The following is a 20828-nucleotide window of genomic DNA, read 5'->3' on the forward strand; positions in this document are numbered from 1 at the left end:
GGTGTCTGTGTTCAGACAGGCAGATGTGACCAGATAATGAGATTACACCTTCAGGCAGCATTGAGTCATCAGATAGGGGATATTGGGTGCTGCTGCTGAGATAGAGCCTTGGAGAAGACAGTGATGGCAGTGCACAGTAAATTGTTTCATACACAAAGTAAGATCAGAGGATTTAAGAAAAGCATCTACTTTGTGCTTGTAATGTCAAATACCATATCAAATCATTGTGATGTTTTTACTCCTGTTTCCTTAATCTTGCTGTATCCCATTACGTCATGAGGCTGGTTGTTAGAGGAATGACATTTGCTAGCAGTTGTCTTAACCATACCTATTTTTCCTTTTCCTTTTTTTTTTTTTTTTTTTAATTTCTTTGAGGCAGGGTTTCTCTGTGTAGCTTTGGCTATCTTGGAACTCACTCTGTAGACCAGGCTGGCCTCAAGATCCATCTACCTCTGCCTCCATAATGCTGGGATTAAAGGTGTATGCCACCACGGCCAGACTCTAAAGTTTGGCACTTTAATGACGTTAGTATGTTGGTAATTGCTAATACATCACTATTTTCAAATGTAGTAAGTAGTATATGTTATATACTAAAAAGGGGGAAACTAAGTATTAAAGTAAGTACCAAAAATGAGGGTGGAAGAATAGTGTATTGTAGGTGGAATATTCTGTCCTGCCTGTTAGCTCCCAAATAGCCACACAGAGACTTATTTATTATAAATGATTGGCTGGTAGCTTATGCTTGTTACTAACTAGCTCTTACAACTTAACACATTTATTAATTTACATGCTGCCATGTGACTCATGGTTTGTTACCTCATCTTGTATATGTCCTGCTTCCTCTGTGCCTGGCTTGTGACTGTGCCCTTCTTTTTCTGGAACAGCATTTTTAGCCTCTTCCTGCCTAGCTTTTGGGCACTTAGCTCTTTATTAAACCAGTGGAGCAACACATCTTCACAGTGTACAAAAGGATTATTCCATAGCAGTGTATTGTATAATATGTTTGGGATGTTCTGAGTTTAATTCCTAATAGTATTACTTCTTTCACTTCCTACCCTGTCAAAAAAGGGAGGGCAGTGGAGAAGAACTACCCTCCCCCACCTGCCCCTTTTAGGGTCTTTTCATGTGCTTTGAGAAGGAAAGGATATGCCACACTACTTAGTTATCATTTCCCTTTCATAGTATAGTTCAGTTGTAGAACCTGTGGTTTAAACAGCTAACTTGTTTTAGGCTATGTTTGTAGATTGGGTTAGATTTGAAATGATAATTGAAAGGACAGGGTGTTTTAAGTAGGTTTTTATAACTGACTGGGGTTTTTCTTTGTCTTTTTTGCCTCCCCCATTTAGATTTCATAGGCTCCCGTTAAGAAAAGCGCCATGGAGTTTTATGAGTCAACATATTTTGTTGTCCTTATCCCTTCAGTAGTCATTACCGTCATTTTCCTTTTCTTCTGGCTTTTCATGAAAGAAACACTATATGATGAAGTTCTTGCAAAACAGAAAAGAGAACAAAAGCTGATTTCTACAAAAACAGATAAAAAGAAGGCAGAAAAGAAAAAGAACAAAAAGAAAGAAGTCCAGAATGGGGCCATTCATGAATCTGATTCTGAGAATCTACCTCGGGACTTTAAATTATCTGATGCTGCAGCCGTGGAGGAGGAGCAGTTTGTACCTGCTCCATTGAATGCTTTTGGAACTTCCAGCAGTGTTAAGGAAAGAAAGAAGAAGGAAAAGAAACCAAAGCCTTCACCTGAAGAGCAGACCATCAAAGAAAGTGATGCATCAAAGATTTCAGGCAAAAAAGTAGAGCCCGTCCTAGTTACAAAGCAGCTGGCCCCACCTCCTGAAGCAGCAGCCTTGAAGAAGAAAGCAGGGCAGAAGAAGTCTAAAAATGGCAGCGGTACATAATCTTTTAACTCATTGCATGGTTCTATGTAGTAATCTGAAACAGATTGTTCACCTCTCTGGTTGCTCTGGTTAACAGGAATTGCTGATAGAAATTAGCAGTGGTTAAAGAAACACTTTAAACTTCATCTTTAACTATGTAAAAGACTCATTGGAAATTTATACACCTGATTTTGGTGGCTTGAGGGCTTCTAGTTATTGACAGTGACATTTCAGTGAACACATTGTAATCAGTGTGATAGGAGTTGAAAAGGGGAAATGTTTCTCCCTTTTGATTCAGTTTTCAAACAGTTACATATCTGGAGGCACTGGGCCTCGGGAGATGAGTCATTTGCCAACTGTAGACACTAGAGTAACAGGTCATGATGGTAGAAAAAGATCTGTTGATCCAGGTCTCAGGACTTCTAAGGTGAGCTCCTTTGGAACATGCAGTGCCAGGCATTAATTTTAAAGCTTGAGAAAGTGCTGGCTAGTTGTGACTGTGTATGTAAATATATATGTGTCTGTATATCTCATGTATACACACACACACACACACACACACACACACACACACGTATGCACATATGTAGATATAATTAATAAACATTGGATTGAAAATACTTGAAAAAAGATTGTGAAAATATTTGAAAGAGAGTCCGTTTTCAATATGGGCAGTCATTTAAAATTGTCATTATTTCCTAGACAATATGGTACAACAACTATTTACATAACATCCACTTTTTATAATATATTATAAATAATCTAGAGATGTTTAAAGTATACAAGAGAAGTACATGGGTTGTATTGAAATACAGTGTCATTTTCTGTAAGGGAGTTGAGCACTCTTAGGCTTTGATATTGGTGGTGCTTTCTAGAATCTGTTTCCCCCATGCGTGTCAGAGAAGGAGTGTACTATGGAAAGGAGAATGTGTAAGCTAGTGACAAAAGGTGATTTATACAAAAATATGGAAGGGGTAATAGAGAAGAAATACAGAAACCAAAGCAACAATAATTAATGGTATTTAATTTAAGAGTTTCCAGAGGGGGCAGTGCCCAAGCTGTCTTTAGGGCTAAGTCACTTTACCAAGTCAATAGTGGGTCTCACCCTACACTGACAGAAAGCTACTTGTCAGGGTACAGGAGAGATGCATGAGTATAGAGTATTGTTACGAGTGCCGTCAACAGTTTAATCCTAGCACTCATGAGGAAGAGGCAGAGGCAGGTGGATCTCTGTGAGTTTGAGGCCAGCCTGGTCTACAGAGCAAATTCCAGGACAGCCAGGGCTACACAGAGAAACCCTGTCTGATGGGTGGAGGGGGAAATACAGTGAACAAACATGAAAAGGTCATAGTACCTAGGTCATGATGGTTTTTGTAAACACCCCAGGAAGTAGGGCTTATATTAGTTACTATTAGAGCTTTCAGTCAGGTTAATAATACAGTCCTTCCGTCCGTCCTTCCTCCCTCCCTCCCTCCCTCCCTCCCTCCTTCCCTCCCTCCCTCCCTCCCTTCCTTCCTTCCTTTTGCTGCCTGCCTGCCTGCCTGCCTGTCTGTCTGTTTCTATCTATCTAATCAATTTAATGAGTACATTGTAGGGGAACAGTGAGTTGAGCAATGTTGGATTGCATTTGATTTACATATATGTAAATATGTATTTTAAGAAATATATGTATTTTAAGGATTTAATCTTTATTTTATGTGTATATGTATATGAGTATTTGCCTACAAGTATATTTGTGTACCACTTACATTCCTGGTGCCTTAGGTGTGTCCTATTTTCTGGAACTAGAGTTTTACAGGTGATTGTGAGCTACCATGTAGGTCCTGGGTACTGAACCCAGGTCCTGTGCAAGAGCAGAAAGTACTCATAACTGCTGAGCCATCTCTCCAGTCCCTGATTAGATCTATATTTTAGAGAGTTCTTGGTCAGAATTTATGAGAACAGATTCCATGACATTTTCACATAGGCATAAAGATGGTTCATCAGTAGTGCAGAGTTAGGTCATGGGGTCAGGCTGTGGTAGTGCCAGAGGAGGGAAAGAGAGGTGTGCACATGTTAGGAAGCACCAACCTCAGACTGGAGTGGCGGGTAAAGAAGTGAGGGTCAAGGCTGATGGAGATTCTAAGTTAGGATGGGCTGGGCAGACTTCAGTCTGTGAGCTAAGTCAGTCATCCTGACTTTTGTTGCCAAGAATAGATTTTGCATTTTAAATGATATGGAAAAGAGTCAAAGAATAATACTTGGAGAAATGTAGAAATTATCAGTTAGGCTTCAGTGTCCATAAAGTTATTTTGAGCACAGTCACTTCTGTGTATTTGTGACCAGTCTTCACAGTGGTCAATAGTGGACTTGGATGGTTGTGGTGAGCGTGTAGTGGCCTGCAAAGGCTGAAGTATTTATCCCCTGGCCTTCAGAATAAAGAAAAGTTTTCCAGTCTGTGTTTAGCGGGTCTTTGTTAGCACTGAGGTAAGGAATGTTGGAGAGACTGACTGAGAGAAGAGAAGAGAATGTTTCTAGTTTGGGTCGTAGGTGTCTGTGTGTCATTCACATAGTTAGCAACTGAGGGTGCAGCCAAGTGCATCCGTGGGACGGCCAGGGTGCAGGGCAGGCTTAGAAGCCAGAAGTGTGAAGGCAGTAGTTGAAGTCATGGGTGTAGTCGTTCGTTGTGAATGCCAACATGTGAGGTTTTCCTTAGAAGTAGTTCTCAGGGCTGGAGAGATGGCTCAGAGGTTAAGAGCACTGACTGACTGCTTTTCCAGAGGTCCTGAGTTCAAGAGGTCCTGAGTTAAATTCCCAGCAACCACATGGTGGTTCACAACCATCTGTAGTGAGATCTGGTGCCTTCTTCTGGCCTGTAGATATACATGCAGGCAAGGCAGAACACTATATACACAATAAATAAATCTTTAAAAAAAAGTAGTTCACAAAGGACACTCGAAAGGGATGTGAGAAAAGAATTGGGGAGCTTAATATTTTTAAAGTGTAGTAAAGTTTGGGACTCAGATTTGAGTTAATCCTTTTTTTTTTTTTTTTGGTTTATTGAGACAGGGTTTCTCTGTGTAACTTTGTGCCTTTCCCTAGAACTCTCTCTGTAGCCCAGGCTGGCCTCGAACTCAGAGAGATCTGCCTGGCTCTGCCTCCCGAGTGTTGGGATTAAAGGAATGTGCCGCCACTGCCCTGCTGAGTTAATCTTTAATTGGAGTGGGAGAGATAAAAATTAGGCTGTAGTTAGTGGTCTATAGAAAAAAAAGCACAGGCTATTGTTTTATCCATGGGAATGGATGTGGCAGGTGGGAATTGTCAGCGGTAGGGAAGGTTTAAAATGGTAGTTGATCATACTGTGGGCTGAATAGGGCTGGCAATGGCCCTGAAAGGAGGGAAAAGGGGCCAAGTACATTAAAGGTTGGACATTGTAGAGTAAGAAAGCCAGAGGAAAAGTTTCTGGTAAGAGACTGAATATGAGACTAAGCTTTGTTGTGGTAAAGCGTGCTGGGAATTATTTATTAATAATTTCTTGTTTTCTGGTGTGTTCATTGTTTGCACTGATGATTTTTCTCCCACTTATATTTGATAAAGATGACCAAGATAAAAAGGTGGAAATGCTGATAGCACCTTTAAAAAAGCAAGACATGTCACTCCTCCATCAAGAGACTAAACAGGAAGGTGGTCTGGGAAAGAAGAAAGGTCTGTCAAAGAAGCAGAAGACAGAAAATGGTGAGACTGGATGCACGTTTATGAATGCTGATTGTAGAAAGATGTGGGCAGAAGCTCTGGAGACCGTGTGTACTGTAACCACTGGAAGTCTAGTGCCAGTCTGAAATTCTAAAATGCTGGTGTTTAAATAGTCATCTTGATTTTGAAACATAATTAACAGTATGTACAAGCTAGACAGAGTAAAAATATTCTCCAAATGTTAATACTTAAGATTTTCCCAAACATTTTACTTTTATTACAATTATTAACCTGTTAATTGGACACACTAATAATTTTTTAGAAGTTATTTACTTAGGTGTTTTGAGGTTGTCTTATGCCCAGGCTGTCTTCTAACTCACCATGTAGTTGAGGATGACTTTGAACTTCGATTTTCCTGCCTAACTACAGCTCCCCAGCACTAGGTTCACCTGGTTGGTCCAGATTGTGTGTGATGCTGAGGATTGAACCCAGGGCTCTTGCATGCTAGATGAACATTCTGCTAACTGAGCTGCATCCCCAACTCCAGTAATGGGCTTTCATGTGACATGTTCTCTGTGAGATGTTCATATATGTGTGTCTTTTGATCTTTCCACCCTCTCACCATCCTCCCTTAATGCCTCTCCGCCTTCCTCCGCTCGCTCTCCTCCTCCTTCGTAGTCAAGCTTCTATTTTCAAGTTAGTTTTTACAGATGAGAATATGTGCAGTATTCATGCTTTTTAATACCACTTGAAAATTATAATTCACATTTTTGACCTAGCAATACCCTGAATTTTTTATTATGTCCTTCAAATTTGCATGTGTTTATGGTAGACATGCAGTTAGAAGTGACAAAGCAATCCTATATTTTAGACTTTTCCAGAGAAAGCTTGACTGTAAGGTTTTTGGAGATTAAACAGCAATGTTTACAAATGGTGTTGGGCTGTTATATTACTTAGTGCTAGAAAACATTGGAAAGAAATGGTGAAATTTTATTTATGTTAAAATTATGGTGTGTCAGACATAAGTTACCAGACAGTATTACTTGGACATATTTGATAACAGTTAAACTTGACCAATTTGTAAGTAGGAGATAGGAATTATTAACACAAAAGTGCTTATGGGGAAGCGGTACAATATCAAATCCAGGGCTTATGTATGCTAGGGAAGTGCACTGCCACTGAGCTATATCCCCATGCCCTGAAAGTCCGATTGTAAAGGAATGTAGTGAGATTTTCATCTGGGTATAGATATTTGTTTTCTTTAAACAAGATACTATTATTCAAAGTCTTTGTAGAGTTTCTCACATTAAAATTGGAAGCAAAATCTGCAGGCTACCCGCTATTCCATTTTTGGCCCCCCAAGACAGGACCTCTCTCTCTATATATAACCTTGTCTTTCCTCGAACTCATTTATGTAGACCAGGCTGGCCTCAAACTCAGAGATCACCTTTCACTGCCTCCTGAGTGCTGGGATTAAAAGGCATGCACACCACATCTGGCCCTTCCTTCATTCTTGATGTGTATAGTAGGGTATGCCATAGAAATTAAAGGCATTACTATTAAGATGAGACGCTATCTGCAAGCAAAAATGACTGATTTTGTACCTAGCTTTGAAAAGAGACTTAATTTCAAATGATCACTTGTGGGTTGGCAAGCATGCAGAGAGCTATGGGTTTAATCCCAGCACTACTAAAACCAGGCATGGAGATGCAAACCACCTAAGGGATCATTAGAGTCATCCTGGGCTGTGTAGTGAGTTCAGTGCCACTTAAGAGTAATTCATCACCATAAATAGAAATCAATTTTTAAGAGCACTAATGAGATGAAAAAGGTTATCTTCTGCTCAGATAGAGAATTAGCTTGGTGTTGTAGCACACCTAGAAGGTTGAGGCTTGAGGATCCTGCATTCAGGCTTATCCTGGGCTACACAGTGAAATCTCATCTCAGAAACAGAAGACAATCACAAAGATTAAATAAGAGTTAGCTAAAAGATAGATGTAAGATGTTGTCCACACTCTTAGAGAAGATATACCCCATTTTAAGAGACCTGAGTGACTTAAGAATATTAAAATGATACTCTAGAAATCGTGTTAAATAATGAAGTGGGAATTTGAAACTAAATTGAGCAAATAGAGATTTTAGAATCACTGTATTTGTAATTAAGTGTGTCTGTATGTTGTTTAATGACTCTGTTGTAACAACTTAGTAATTATGATCTTGTTACTTAAATTGCAGTCTTGGTAGATGAGCCCCTTATCCATGCAACTACTTACATTCCTTTGATGGATAATGCTAACTCAAATCTTGTGATGGATAAGAAAGAAATTATTGATATGATTAAACCTGACCACGTAGAAGGGATCCATAAATCTGGAGCTAAAAAGCTGAAGATTGAAACTGACAAAGGTAGTATGCAAAATGTTGTCATCTCTTACATTATAACATTACAATTTTGAGTCTTGGACGGTGCACATCTTCTTACAGGATCAATGAAGTGGAAAGACTAACACCCTTGAAGTAAAAGACTTCTGTCTAGTTCAGACCTTCTTAACTTTTCAACACTTGACCATTTTTTGCTTGGGAAATTTTTATGCAATCCTAGGTGTATAAAATGGTATGCCAACAAAACATTTACTGTTAGTAAGTCAAAGGAATTTGTTTCAAAACAATTCTAAAAAGAATTACATGTTAAGTGTTTGGTATTGTAGGACATCTGTATCTTTCTGAATTGGTTGATATTTTGATTTTAAAATCCTCTATGCCGAGAATGTTGCCTTATATAAATATGCAGTACAAAATGACAGAAGTATGTTTAGGACCATTTCAGAAATTGTTGGAAATTCTGCCTTAATTCTAAGCCAAAATTCATTTAGCATTAAAAAACAAAACAAAAACAAAAACCTCAGTAACTGAAACAGCATTTAAAAAATCAAACCTCCTAACAACACAATCTAGAGTACACACTCAGAACTGACAGCAGGAAAACATTAGTGCATCATTTCTATCATTAACCATTGTTTCTAAAGAGCAGAGGAATCAGGGTGTGCTGTGAAGACATTGCAGTTTATTTCAGGCACTCTGCTGTGCACTGTCTGTCTGTTTATTTGGCAATTGGGTACAAGTTAGGGCCATTTAGGAAGAGGGATCCTCAGTTGAGACAATGCTGCCTCCATCAGATTGGCCTATAGACTATAGGGCATTTTCTTGATGGATGTTGGCAGGCCTAGCTTTCTGTGGCCAACCTCAGACAGTTGGTCCTAGGTTGTTTAAGAAAGCAGGCTGAGCAAGCCATAGGGAACAAGACAGTAAGCAACATTTGTGCTGACCTCCTGCCCTGACTTCCTTCAGTGATAAGACTGTGATATGGAAGGTGGAAGTCAGAAGAGGGTGATCTGGTACTGGAGTTAGAGATGGCTGTGAGCCTACATGTGGGTACTGGGAATTGAACCTGGTCCTCTGGAAGAGCAGCCATTGCTTTTAATTACTGAGCCATCTCTCTAGCCCCTAAATAGATTGTTTTAGCTGGGCACATTCCTGTACTTTTGATGCTCTGTAGAGTAAGAATGAGGATTCTAAGCTTAAGACCAGCTGGGACTACATTAAGTGATACTGTCTCCATATATATTTAGGATCAGCTTTAACTTCATATCAAAGTAGAGAAGAAAACTCAGAGTTTTCATTTACCCTTCATTCCACACACGCACACAATTGTTTTTAAACAAGTAGTGTAGCTGACATGTAGAATGCTTAGGCTGCCTGCTTCGGGCCTTGGGGGTAGAAGTTTCTTGAAGAAAGGGAATTTGTTGCTTAACAGAGAGTCCTAGGGGAATTAGAATAGGTGAGTCCAGGAGGCATTTCTGCATACAGTGTTTTAATATATAGTTGTATATATTTGATCTTTTTAGAAGCAGATTGCATTGTTATAATTATCCTAGACTTAGTTTCATCAGTGGAGTCTGGTTTACAAAGTCAGGATTATCAAAGTTAAATGAGGAGACTGTGGATATACCTGGTGCAGATGCTAATATAGACTAAGTGTTGCAGTGGTTTTAAAAGTGAGGCAGGCCTGTGGCATGCCTTAGTTGATAAAGGCATTTGCTGCCAACCTGGTGACCTGAATTCAAGCCTTGGGACTCAGACATGGCAGAAGGATAGACTCTGAGGCAGGTTATCCCTGAATTGCACATGTATGCTCCCCTCCTAAATAAACAAACAAATATATTCATGAAATCAAAAGTGAGAGCATACTGGGACTTTAGTATCCTGCAGTCTGGGAAAACTTTCAGCTAATGTCACTTTTCTGTAGTACAGATGATAACCACGTGCTTTCCCTCTTGACTCAGTTATCTATTGTTACTTGACTTGAAAAGTCCATTTTCTTGTGGTTATTGACTTTCTCGGTCAGGATTTTTATGTTTACCTTTGCTCAAATTATTGCTTGGGTCTCTACTGCTAACTTTATCCTCTTTTTGTTTTTTAATTAAGAAAATGCTGAAGTGAAGTTTAAAGATTTCCTTATGTCCTTGAAAACTATGATGTTTTCTGAAGATGAGGCTCTTTGTGTTGTAGACCTGCTGAAGGAGAAGTCTGGTGTGATAAAAGATGCTTTAAAGAAGGTAAGCATAGTTTTTGATTATGGCATAGTTGTGAACAGTTATTAAGAGTTTTCCAAGTGAGAGGTGCTTGTCCAAATATTAAATTATCCAAGTTTGATATTTCTGTTTTTAATGCCATTATAGTCAGGGATGCTTTAGAAATCATTTCATATATCTATGCCTATTTATGCACTTGTCTGGTCAGACATCCTTCAAGTCATCTGTTGCAAGGTTTTTATGGCTTTGAAGTCACTTGGCTCTAACTAAGTTGATTCCTGCTTTGCTTTAACAAGTGGCTCTTAACTAAGTTGGATCCTGCTTTGCTTTAACTAGAAGTCCAGATGAAGTCAATATCAGGTGATTTTTAGATAGAAAACACAGATAATACTTTTGTGATTCAAGATTTCACATTAGAAAGACTGTAGGACTGTTTGTTCAGTGTTAGTATTTTTTTTTTTTTTCATTTACACTTTTTTTTTTTAATAAGATATAATTGGAAGACAGGCAACGGAGAGCTAATGTTGGCTGACACAAATGATTTTGATGCTTTCAAGGACATTATGGAAAATTAGTAATTTTCTAGTAATTAACTTGAAAATAATGGTTGAAAGGTGTTTTCACATTGTAGTTGGAGTTTTCATGTTTTGGGAGTCATTTCCAAATTACCACACAGAGACTTAGATTAATTTTAATGCTCGGCCAATAGCTCAGGCTTATTACTAACTAGCTTACATTCAAATTAACCTGAATTTCTTTTTTTTTTTTTAAAGATTTATTTATTTATTTATTTATTATGTATACAGAAGAGGGCACCAGATTTCATTGCAGATGGTTGGGAGCCACCATGTGGTTTCTGGGAATTGAACTCAGGACCTCTGGAAGAGCTTTCAGTGCTCTTAACCTCTGAGCCATCTCTCCATCTCCATAACCCGTATTTCTTATCTAGGTTTTGCCATGTGACTCATAGCTTGTTACAGAAGCTCATTTTTTACACATTGTGCTTCCTCAGCAGCTGGCTGGCATCTCCAGATTCTGCCCTTCACCCCATTGTTCTCAGTTTGGCTTTCCCACCTAGCTTTGTCCTGTTCAGCTATTGGCCAGTCAGCTTGTTTATAAACCAGTCATAATGACATAGTCACATGGTATACAGAAGGATTATTCCACAGCACCACATTATAATAGAACTACTGCTGAACTTCCCACTAACCAAGCCCCCTAATGGCTACCAGTGCAGGCAACAGGTGAACCAGTAGATAAACACAGCTTGTTATTTAAAGAATGCTTCTGTTGTGAGAGTGCAATTTGATAGAACTCTGGCAAGCATGTGAACTTCAGGCTGGCCACCCCCAGATCTGTTTATGTGGAAAATAATAACAAGTAATGAAATTTTTTTTTTCAAGGAAAGAGAGTGAAACTCAGGGCAAGTAGTGTTCAATCTCACTAAACTATTATTCAAGTCTAAAATCAACAAAGTGTAATCTTTGATTTTTTTAATTTTATTTTATGTGCATTAGTGTTTTGCCATGGGTTTCAGGTCCCCTTCAACTGAAGTTACAAACAGTTGTGAGTTGCTATGTGGGTGCTGGGAATTGAACTCAGGTTTCTGAAAGAGCAGTCAATACTCTTAACCATTGAGCCATCTCTCCAGCGCCCCAACGCAGAATTTAATGTGACAAAATCTTGAAAGTAAAGTTTCCACAAAACCTTGGAGATTCATAGAAACACAGCTGTAGCTGAGAAGTTTGAAGAAGTATGGTGGGGTAGCCAAGGCCTGGGCTCACCTCCAACCACAGAGCCAAGACTGAAAGTGTGAGGCAGGCGGGAATTCTAAGGAACATGTGGAGAATAGAAGTGCTGTCATTCACAGAGGTTGGGAAAGGAAGGGAAAAGAAGGGAGGTCCATTGTTCTGATGTACCCAGTGTGGGGCCTCTTTTAAGAGGGCTCCTTTCTTGGCCAGTCTTTGTGTTGGGAGTGGATAACAGTGAATTTGTCCTCCTTAGGGCTGTGTAGGCAGTGTGCCCTTCTGTTGGGTCCTCCTGTAGACACCTCCAAATGCCTGCTTGCTGTGCTCTTAGTAAAGTTGGTTACTTAGAAAAGCACCTTTTTTTTTTTTTTTAATTGTTTTCTCTAACCTTCATATATCCTTTACAATTCCAAGAAAGTTCTTGCCTGAAACTTTGCATTTGTTCCTCATGTCAAGTGGGACTTTGTGGTGTTGTTTTGGACATTTTTCTATTTGGGAATGATGCCCATTGACATCAGAGAATTGGGCATTGGTGGCCTCTGGGCATGTTGTGACATAGTTGTTGATCTGTGTTTGATCTTTTCTGCTTTGTCTTGTCTTTCCTGTATTGTGCTTTGTGATTACATGATTGCATATTGGTGAGAGGTTACATTTGATTTCATAGCCTTTTAATCTTCTGGAAAAATAATGATGGAAATTGCTGTTTTTTGACTTCTGGGCTTGTATGTGTTAGTTCTATACTTCTTTGTTAAAATATGTTTCTACTCCACTAAGTTTAGGATATGCACTGTTGGAGTGACTTACCTGGTTTTATTTGACTGACTAATATTTAGCAGTCATTTTGTTTTAGACATTGTGCTTCCCATTGACCCAAGGGCTCTTGATGGTAGATAGTTGACTCTCACAGTTTTCAGTGGATTGTGTTAACTTGCTCATTCTGTATTGACTTCCAATTACAGTCGAATAAAGGAGAATTAAGTGCCCTTTTGCATCAGCTTCAGGAAAAGGAAAGGCTGCTGTCTGCTGTGAAGGAGGAGGCCACTGCCACAAAGGAGCGCTGTAAGCAGTTGACGCAGGTGAAGACATTCTTGGGTTAAGGGTGTGCATCCTGAGTCAGAAGTAGGGAGACCTCAAGGGGCACCCGTGCTCCTTGATGTAATTCCTGTGTCAGAACTTACACACAACAAAAGTCCTCTCCTTGTAGAAATTTGATGTGGAAGACTTGCAGTCTTTCAGGATGTAACAGATGAAGATATTTATTAGACAGTCTAACCAGAGCCACTGTGCCCAGAGCACCAGAGTTTGTTTGAAATGGATCTGATGTAAGTCTGTTCTTCACAGAAGTATAACACCCAATTATGTGATACATGTGAAGCTTTTATATTATTTATATATAGAAAGTCTTGTGATAAATATTCATACTTTTAAAATCAACTTCTTTAAAACCTAAGATATTTCAGTCTGAGGGGTAAAATCTAAACCCAGACAAACTGTTTTTAAAATGCTGTGTAGACTAAGAGAAGAGAATTGAAACTCCAGAGAGAATGTGGTCTCCTCCTGAAACCTTCATTAGATGGACTAGTATAGACAAGCCTGTGTGCCTTGTCTTCACCACCCGTGACAGCGTGTAAATCCTTTGTGCGCTTTTGACTAATGAGAAGAGCCATGGGAGCGCAGAATCCGTCAGCCTGCTTCCTTAGAGCTAGCCTTAATAGAGCCTGGTGTGACTGTTGTTCAACATGTGCTTTGAAGTTTAAAAAATAGCTAAGTTACTTTTTGATTGTCTTGGTTATGAGCCTAGCCTTTAATGGCTAATTATTTCTCCAGCCCACTAAGTTTTAATAACTCATTGTCCTGTATACTGGGTTTGTGTATACTTTGTAACTAAGTTAAATAGCTGCGTAAAAACAATCTGACTTAGTTATCTCCAAATAAAACACTTATTAATGCTTTTGAACATCGTATTTTGTATGGAGTTAAATAAAGTGCAATGCTTGTTTTTCTGTTTTATTTTGGGACAGTTTTAGGTAGCCCAGGCTGATCTAAACTGGCTGTGTAGCTGAGGGTGACCTTGAACTCCTGATCCTCCTGCCTGCATCTCCAGGCGCTGGGATTATAGATATGTGCTTTAGTATTTTGTAAAATGTATTTAGTGTTATTCTTTCTGTTGTTTTGAGACAGCGTTTCTCTGTGTAACAGCTCTGGCAGTCCTGGAACTTGATCTGTAGACCAGGCTGGCCTTGTACTCACAGAGATCTGCCTGCCTCTGCCTCCCCAATAACTGGGATTAAAGGCTACCACCACCTGGCTTAATTCTTTAAAAAGAAATTGTGAAGTGTATTGTATATCAATATAACAACTTTCAAATATAAATCTAAAATATGAATAGAAGTATATAAATAACTTTGTAAATTATATAAAAACAAGTTTTGTCACAGTTTCTTAAAGCAGGAATGTGTTCATACCTTCAGATAGCTAAAATTGCTTTTGCTTTCTGACTTAGCTGTTTTCAGATTTCTTTTCCGCTATAAAAGTGCCTGCCAAAAAGAGGCCTCCCTTTGCCTCCCATTCTAGCACCTTTCCCAGTCTTTTCCCTGAACTCCGAGAAGAGTAAGAAACAATCACTGTTTTGCCTTAAAATATTTTTTCTTACAATCAATTGCATCAGAATGTAGGATTTATTTCAGGCTCACAGTCTTTGGTGATTAAATGAGAAGTACATTTAAAATAGAAACAAATTGGTGAATGCCTGTACTATGAAGGGAATTGTGAAGAGTGGGGAGATGTAGAAGTCTCTTGGTTTCTTGTTTTTTAACCCCTGGCTTTGCTTTGTACCCAAGCCTTGATCGAGCATTCATAATTGTGTTCCTGTTAAAACATTGGCTTGCTTTGATAGTGTTATAATACCTTTTTCGTAACAAGTTTTTCATAAATCGATTTTCTGGTTACTCTTCTAGGAAATGATGACAGAGAAAGAAAGAAGCAGTGTAGTCATAGCAAGGATGAAAGATCGGATTGGGACACTAGAGAAGGAACATAATGTGTTTCAGAACAAGATGCATGTCAGCTACCAGGAGACGCAGCAGATGCAGATGAAGGTATGTTTGAAGTCTTGGAAAGGAAGAGATAAAATATGTCTATTCATTTAGTTAACAAACTTTTAAGTGCCTTGTATGGGTTGGTCCATTGACCTACAATGGCTAGTTAAATTCAATTTTCTTCATTCCAAAGTAAATAAGTGTTCTGTGTTGGGATAAGGTACGAGGGCTGGAAGCTAATAAGTAACACCATGCCAGTAAAGGTAAGCATCGTGTGCTTTCCAGTAGAAGAGGAAGGTGGGAAAGAGTATTGATAGTAGATGGGAGAGCTGTTTAGACACAGTATTCAGACTGTGTTGGATCTTCTGAGTCAGCATTGTCAGGGGAGACTGAAGGAATGGGGAGGCTAGAACAGTTACTTGCTGTAGTTCTTTATCCCCATCTCTGTAGATGGTGGGCCACTGGCTGTATTTTGGGAATCCAGGACTTTGTGAGAAATACAATAAATGCTTTAAGAGTTGAGAGCCAAGGTTGGAATGAAGCAAAGATACAGAAATAAGTATGGGCCCATTTAAAAGGTCTATGCCTGAAGATTGGACAGCCAGTGAATGAATTTAGGGTAGTTAGCAGTGTGATTCATTGTTATTTTCAGTGATCACTCTGGGTGCAGTTGGAAAAGTTTGCAGGAATCAAGTCAGAGCGGCTAGAGAGAAACCAGGTGTTGGTAGTGAGAAGATGAGTTGGGCTGATCCAGAGAGCTAGATGGCTTTGGCATTACAGTGGAGGGGAGGGGTGGTGGGGCAATGATCCAGAGGATTAGTGAAAGAGACTGCTGTGTCCTGGTGTTCGTACGCTTTTCACCAGTCTCTGAGTGTTTCTAGAGATCTGGTTCTTGGGATGTCCTCCATGTATCATTCATGATCAGGACTCAGTTAAGTCTAGACCAGTGAATTCTTACCCCCCCTTCCCCTCCTAGCTCTTGCAGACAAGGCTTGGATCTGTTTGTTAGTTCAGGCTTTAATAGTATCCACAATGGAACTCTTCCAATTATCCCTTTCATTTGCTGATGATGCTTTAGTTCTAAAAGAATGTACAAACCTGTGATTTAACATAACTAATGCCAGATTCTTACTGATCAAGTTGTTTTTATTTTCTAATAGTTTAACACATTGTCCTTACAGTGAATCCCTTCACTTTTGTCTTTAATGCCCAGTTTACAAATTGGTCTGAATCTTACAGATACTTTATATAGAGTTGAGGCAGGTGAATGTAAGATCAGCTTTTACAAGCTAAGAGACTGAGCTTGGTTTAGGCTATCCAGATATTTCTCTCCTAAGAGTGCACCTAGCAACCTTGGAATCCCTACCTGCGTTGAATTATATGGTTGTTCCACTTCATCTCAAACAGTGATTTCTTCTTCTCTAACAACCTTGTTGGGGTTAGTTTCTAGTAAACACATTTTGGGACATATCCAGGTACAGGAAGCAGTAGCTCTGTCTAGGATGACCTAGTTTTAGATGCATGAGTGGTAAGAGAAACTGTGTCCTCTGAGTAAATAGGAGAAAATCTCTTTTTAACCTACCTTCTTATATTAAAATTAGATATGTCACAGGAAGGGACAGGTATGGTGAACAAAGGTTTGCATAATCCAAGTCTGTCAATCAAAACAGAACTGCCCATATTTGCCCTTAGCAACCAATTCCTTCTGGTACCCATAAACAACGGCCCAGACAATAGCCAGGGATATTGGAGTACTCTAGCTCAAGAAGCCACTGCATACTTCCAGCATATCTGATCTGTGATGTAGTGTTACTTCTGTATAGTTTCCTTGCCCGTTTGAACTCTGCGTGTGCTTTGTCAGGTTTTTGAATAAGATGCCAAGAACCTGGAAACACCTAGTTCAGACAGTAACCCTAGTACTATAGTATTCTTGCGTTCAGTGCTTAGCTTAGAATGTGTATGTGTGTGTGCATAATTATGGCCCCTTACTAGTATGCTTTTCTTTGTATTTTAACCTGTAATTGTTTCCAGTTTTAAAATTATTCTTCACTGCTGACGAAGTTCAGTGTTTCCCACAGAAATATCAAATACCAATAACAGAAATGAATGGCATTGTTAGGTTGTTGCTGTCCATTGTTTCTAATGTTTGTTTTCTTAGTCCTTAGTCATTTGAGACATTCTCTCTTATCAGTTTTTTAAATGATTTTTTAATATTAAAAATATTTTATTACTTTATGTGTACGAATGTTTGCCTGCATTTAATGTTTTGTACCATATGCATGCCTAGTGCCCTCAGAGGTCAGAAGAGAGCATGAGATCCCCTGGAACTGCAGATGGTTGACAACTACCATGTGGGAGCTGGGGATCAACGTGGATCCTCTCCAAGAGCAACAAGTGCTCCTAGCTCTCTTCAGCCCAGTGGTCCTTTCTTGGTCACTATTTACAGCTTCTGTGAAAGTCAGACAGCTGTTAGGCAGCCTTTCCTGCTGAAGGTGAAAGGGTAACCGAATTCCCTCCCTCTGCTTCTGCTTGATGGCTGGTAGAGCTCAGGTTTTATAAGTCCACGTGTGGAGTCTATAGGAATCTTTTGGAAACTAGAAATCAGTACTTTCACTTTTACTAGCTGAATTGTTAGTAAGAATTGTCAACAGGTATTCATTTTAATGGAATAATTTATATAATGAAGGAAGACATGTCCTTATATGACTGTAAGAATCAATGTTCTTTATTGTCTGATTTTATATTTCTGAAATTAAACCATTAGAGGTCAAAGGAATGTGAGTAGCGAGTGGTTGTAGGGTTGAGGGTGACTAGGAGTTACTTAGGAGTCACACGTATGAATGGTAATGATGGTTCTATAGCAGAATGGTAGTTTTAATATCATTGAACTTGGCACACATGTATGAATGGTGGAGCTAGCAATGTGGGACTTGTGGCTAAGCCTGATGATGTGAGTTCAGTCCCGGGGAGAGAATTAATGCCCTAATGTGTCCTCTGAACACACTCACATACACACTCACACACAACATACATATGCACACACCAAATAGTGGAATTAAAGAAGAAGATGGCTAAGATAGTACATTTTATGTCATTTATTATATGTTATTTAGCACAGCAAAAAACAAAACAAAACAAAACAAAACAAAACCTCAAGTCTTGAATATTTTTCAGATAGATTTTGTGATGTCTGTTAGTTACGCTTAATTTATAACTTTATAAATGTGTTTATGCATATTTATGTTTAAACTTTGACTAAAACCCCCCTTTTTTTAAGATGGGGGAGGGGTCCTCCATTTGTTGTCCTGGGTGGTCTGGAACTTGCTGTGTAGACCAGGCCAGCTTTAAAACTCACAGAGATCTACCTGTTTCTGCCTCCCATGTGCTGGAATTAAAGATGTGTGCCAGGTCATCCAATTTACAACTTTAGAAGTGTTGTCAATGTCATGTGGACCTTTTCTGGGTTCAGGACAGGACTACTTCTGTGTTGGGAATGAGAAGTCCCAAGTCTTACTTGGTTCTGAACCTTGAGGTGTGAGTGGCTGTGGATCTGTTTGCGTTTGAGCTGGGCAGTTGTAGTGACTTTCCATTCATCGCTAGGCAGTTCTTTGTTTGGGTGTCTTCATATTGACTGAAAAGTAGGGTTTGGATTTTCTTTTTTCCTTTTCACTGTCTTATAGTGAAATTTCTCTTAAAGGTGGATTTACTGATCTTTTTTACTGAATCTTACCTATTTTAACAATAGTTTCAGCAAGTTCGGGAACAAATGGAAGCAGAGATAGCTCATTTGAAGCAGGAAAATGGTATACTGAGAGATGCTGTCAGCAACACTACAAACCAACTGGAAAGCAAGTATGTCTCCAAATTCTTCATTCTCAACTAAATGGCAGACAGTTTTCTTCTGTCATCAAAAGGGTGCTTGATAGTAACTTGTTAGACTTTTGCTTCCTCCTTTGGCTTCTGATCTTGTTCTCAGGACAGCTGTTTTCTTTGGGTGAAGACCTCTGGCTCTTCTAGCTCTATTATTAGTATGCAGACTCTAAAGCCCCTTGGGCAGCGCTGTTGCCAGTGAAGTCGCACACTGTACTGAAGCTGTCTGTCTCCAGGCCAGCACTTCTTGTATTTCATTATTCTCAATAGCACCTGTCATGCTAATTCAAAGAGTAGTCTTGGTCCTCCTACCTCTATACAGATTGTGATCCAAGGTCTCAGAAGTGGAGCCTAGGTGGTTCATGGGCCATTTGAGAAACCATACCTTAAGAGGCTAGTAGTCTTGTATAAAGTAAGCATTTTAACTGGTTATTTTTTTCTTTCAATAATGAAGTAAAGACTTATTCATTAGAATTAAAAGTGCTCTCTTCCTCTGGATCATAGGACAAGTCCTGTTACAGTGATGTAGGTATTAGGAAGGTGTTGGTTTTTTAAAAGATTTTATTTAGTTTATGTGTTTGCCTCTGTGTACCACATGTATGCCTGGTGCCTATAGGAGACCAGAAAAGGGTGTTGGATTCCTAGAACTAATTAAGGATGGTTCTGAGCCATATGTGGGTGATGGGAACTGAACCTGGGCCTTCTTCAGAAGCAACAAATGCTCTTGACCACTGAGCTTTCTCTTTAACCTCCATATTAGGAGGCTTTTAGATCAGTTTAATGGCAGCTTTTGTATGCTCCTGAGTTTTTGGTTATCCTTTTTTTAATATATATATTTTATAGTGATTTTCAAATTTAAAATTGTTATTATTACTGAGTATATGCCACAGCATGTGTTTCATGTCCTGTGTTCCATGGATTGTATCTAGAGGATACACAACAGCTTTGGGGAGTCGGTCCTCTCTTGCCACCATGGAATCTGGGGACGCTTTTACCTTCTTAGCTCTCCATTCAGCCCTACAGTGTGCTTTTTAGAGTTTGCCATTATGATCTGAATTATTTAGGGGAACAGTATTACTACTTAGTCATGTTCCTTTCCATTTGCCTGTAAGTGGGGTTACTAGCTCAGCACAACTAACATAGAATATGTTGTGCTTGTGAGTTCTTTAGGTGTGTAACAGTGCAGAGCCCCGATCTTGTCTCTGTTTTCAGGCAGGCTGCAGAGCTAAGCAAACTGCGCCAGGACTGTGGGAGGCTGGTGAGCGAGCTGAACGAGAAGACAGGGAAGCTGCAGCAGGAGGGGGTCCAGAAGAAGAACGCCGAGCAAGCAGCTGCACAGTTGAAGGTGACCCCGTCTTTGTGCTGGTGTCCAGCTTCATGACCTAAGTGTGTGCGCAGGGCTGAGACTGAGAAATGGAGGGGTGGGGCGTTTCATGAGACCCACACTGTAAGGGTTCTGCCTTTTTCAGTTTTTTGAGACAGGGTTTCTCTGTGTAGCTTTGCGCCTTTCCTGGATCTCACTCTGTAGCCCAGGCTGGCCTCGAACTCACAGAGATCCACCTGCCTCTTCCTCCCGAGTGCTGGGATTTCAGGCGTGCGCCACCACCGCCCGGCTGGGTTCTGCCTTTTTAAAGTTATATTTTGGTGAAAGAATTGAATGTAGGCCTGGATTTGAAGCTAAAGACTGAAGATATAAAAAACCAAACCAAGAGGTCGACAAGTAAGGGTGGAATTTTGTTTATATTTGGTGGTTAGACTCCACACATGTAGGGCAAAAATTATTTTAGAAAAGGACCTTTAGCATTACTTTTATCATTTATAATTTAAATTCCTCAAGTCCATTAGAACCCCTCCTGGCATTGGAATAGTTTTTTTTTTCTTTCTTTTTTTGAATATAACACCAAAGTACTCCAGTGGCTTGCACTTTATTTAGCCCATGGTCTACAAAAATCTTACTGTTTTCAGATTCCAGAATGATCGCTTGTGTGGTGAGGTGCTTATATGGTCAGGGAAGGATGTGTA

At 39.5% G+C, this 20828-nt stretch overlaps 1 protein-coding gene across 8 annotated transcripts in view; it reads left to right on the plus strand.

Moving 5' to 3' along the window:
• Ktn1 (kinectin 1) overlaps positions 1-20828 on the plus strand; it is a 98223-nt gene that overhangs the window by 21475 nt on the left and 55920 nt on the right. For 7 of the 8 annotated variants that reach the window (XM_036198586.1, XM_036198588.1, XM_036198591.1 and 4 more), the window contains exons 2-9: positions 1347-1899; positions 5463-5600; positions 7794-7964; positions 10044-10174; positions 12858-12974; positions 14856-14996; positions 18682-18788; positions 20019-20151. In XM_036198586.1, the coding sequence (XP_036054479.1) occupies positions 1377-1899; positions 5463-5600; positions 7794-7964; positions 10044-10174; positions 12858-12974; positions 14856-14996; positions 18682-18788; positions 20019-20151 (1461 nt within the window). In that variant the 5' untranslated portion in view covers positions 1347-1376. The remainder of the gene's footprint in view (positions 1-1346; positions 1900-5462; positions 5601-7793; positions 7965-10043; positions 10175-12857; positions 12975-14855; positions 14997-18681; positions 18789-20018; positions 20152-20828) is intronic. The other variant, XM_036198592.1, reaches the window with a different exon arrangement.

This window comes from Onychomys torridus, chromosome 9 (genome assembly GCF_903995425.1).
Source record: "Onychomys torridus chromosome 9, mOncTor1.1, whole genome shotgun sequence".
NCBI classification, from domain to species: Eukaryota; Metazoa; Chordata; class Mammalia; order Rodentia; family Cricetidae; genus Onychomys; species Onychomys torridus.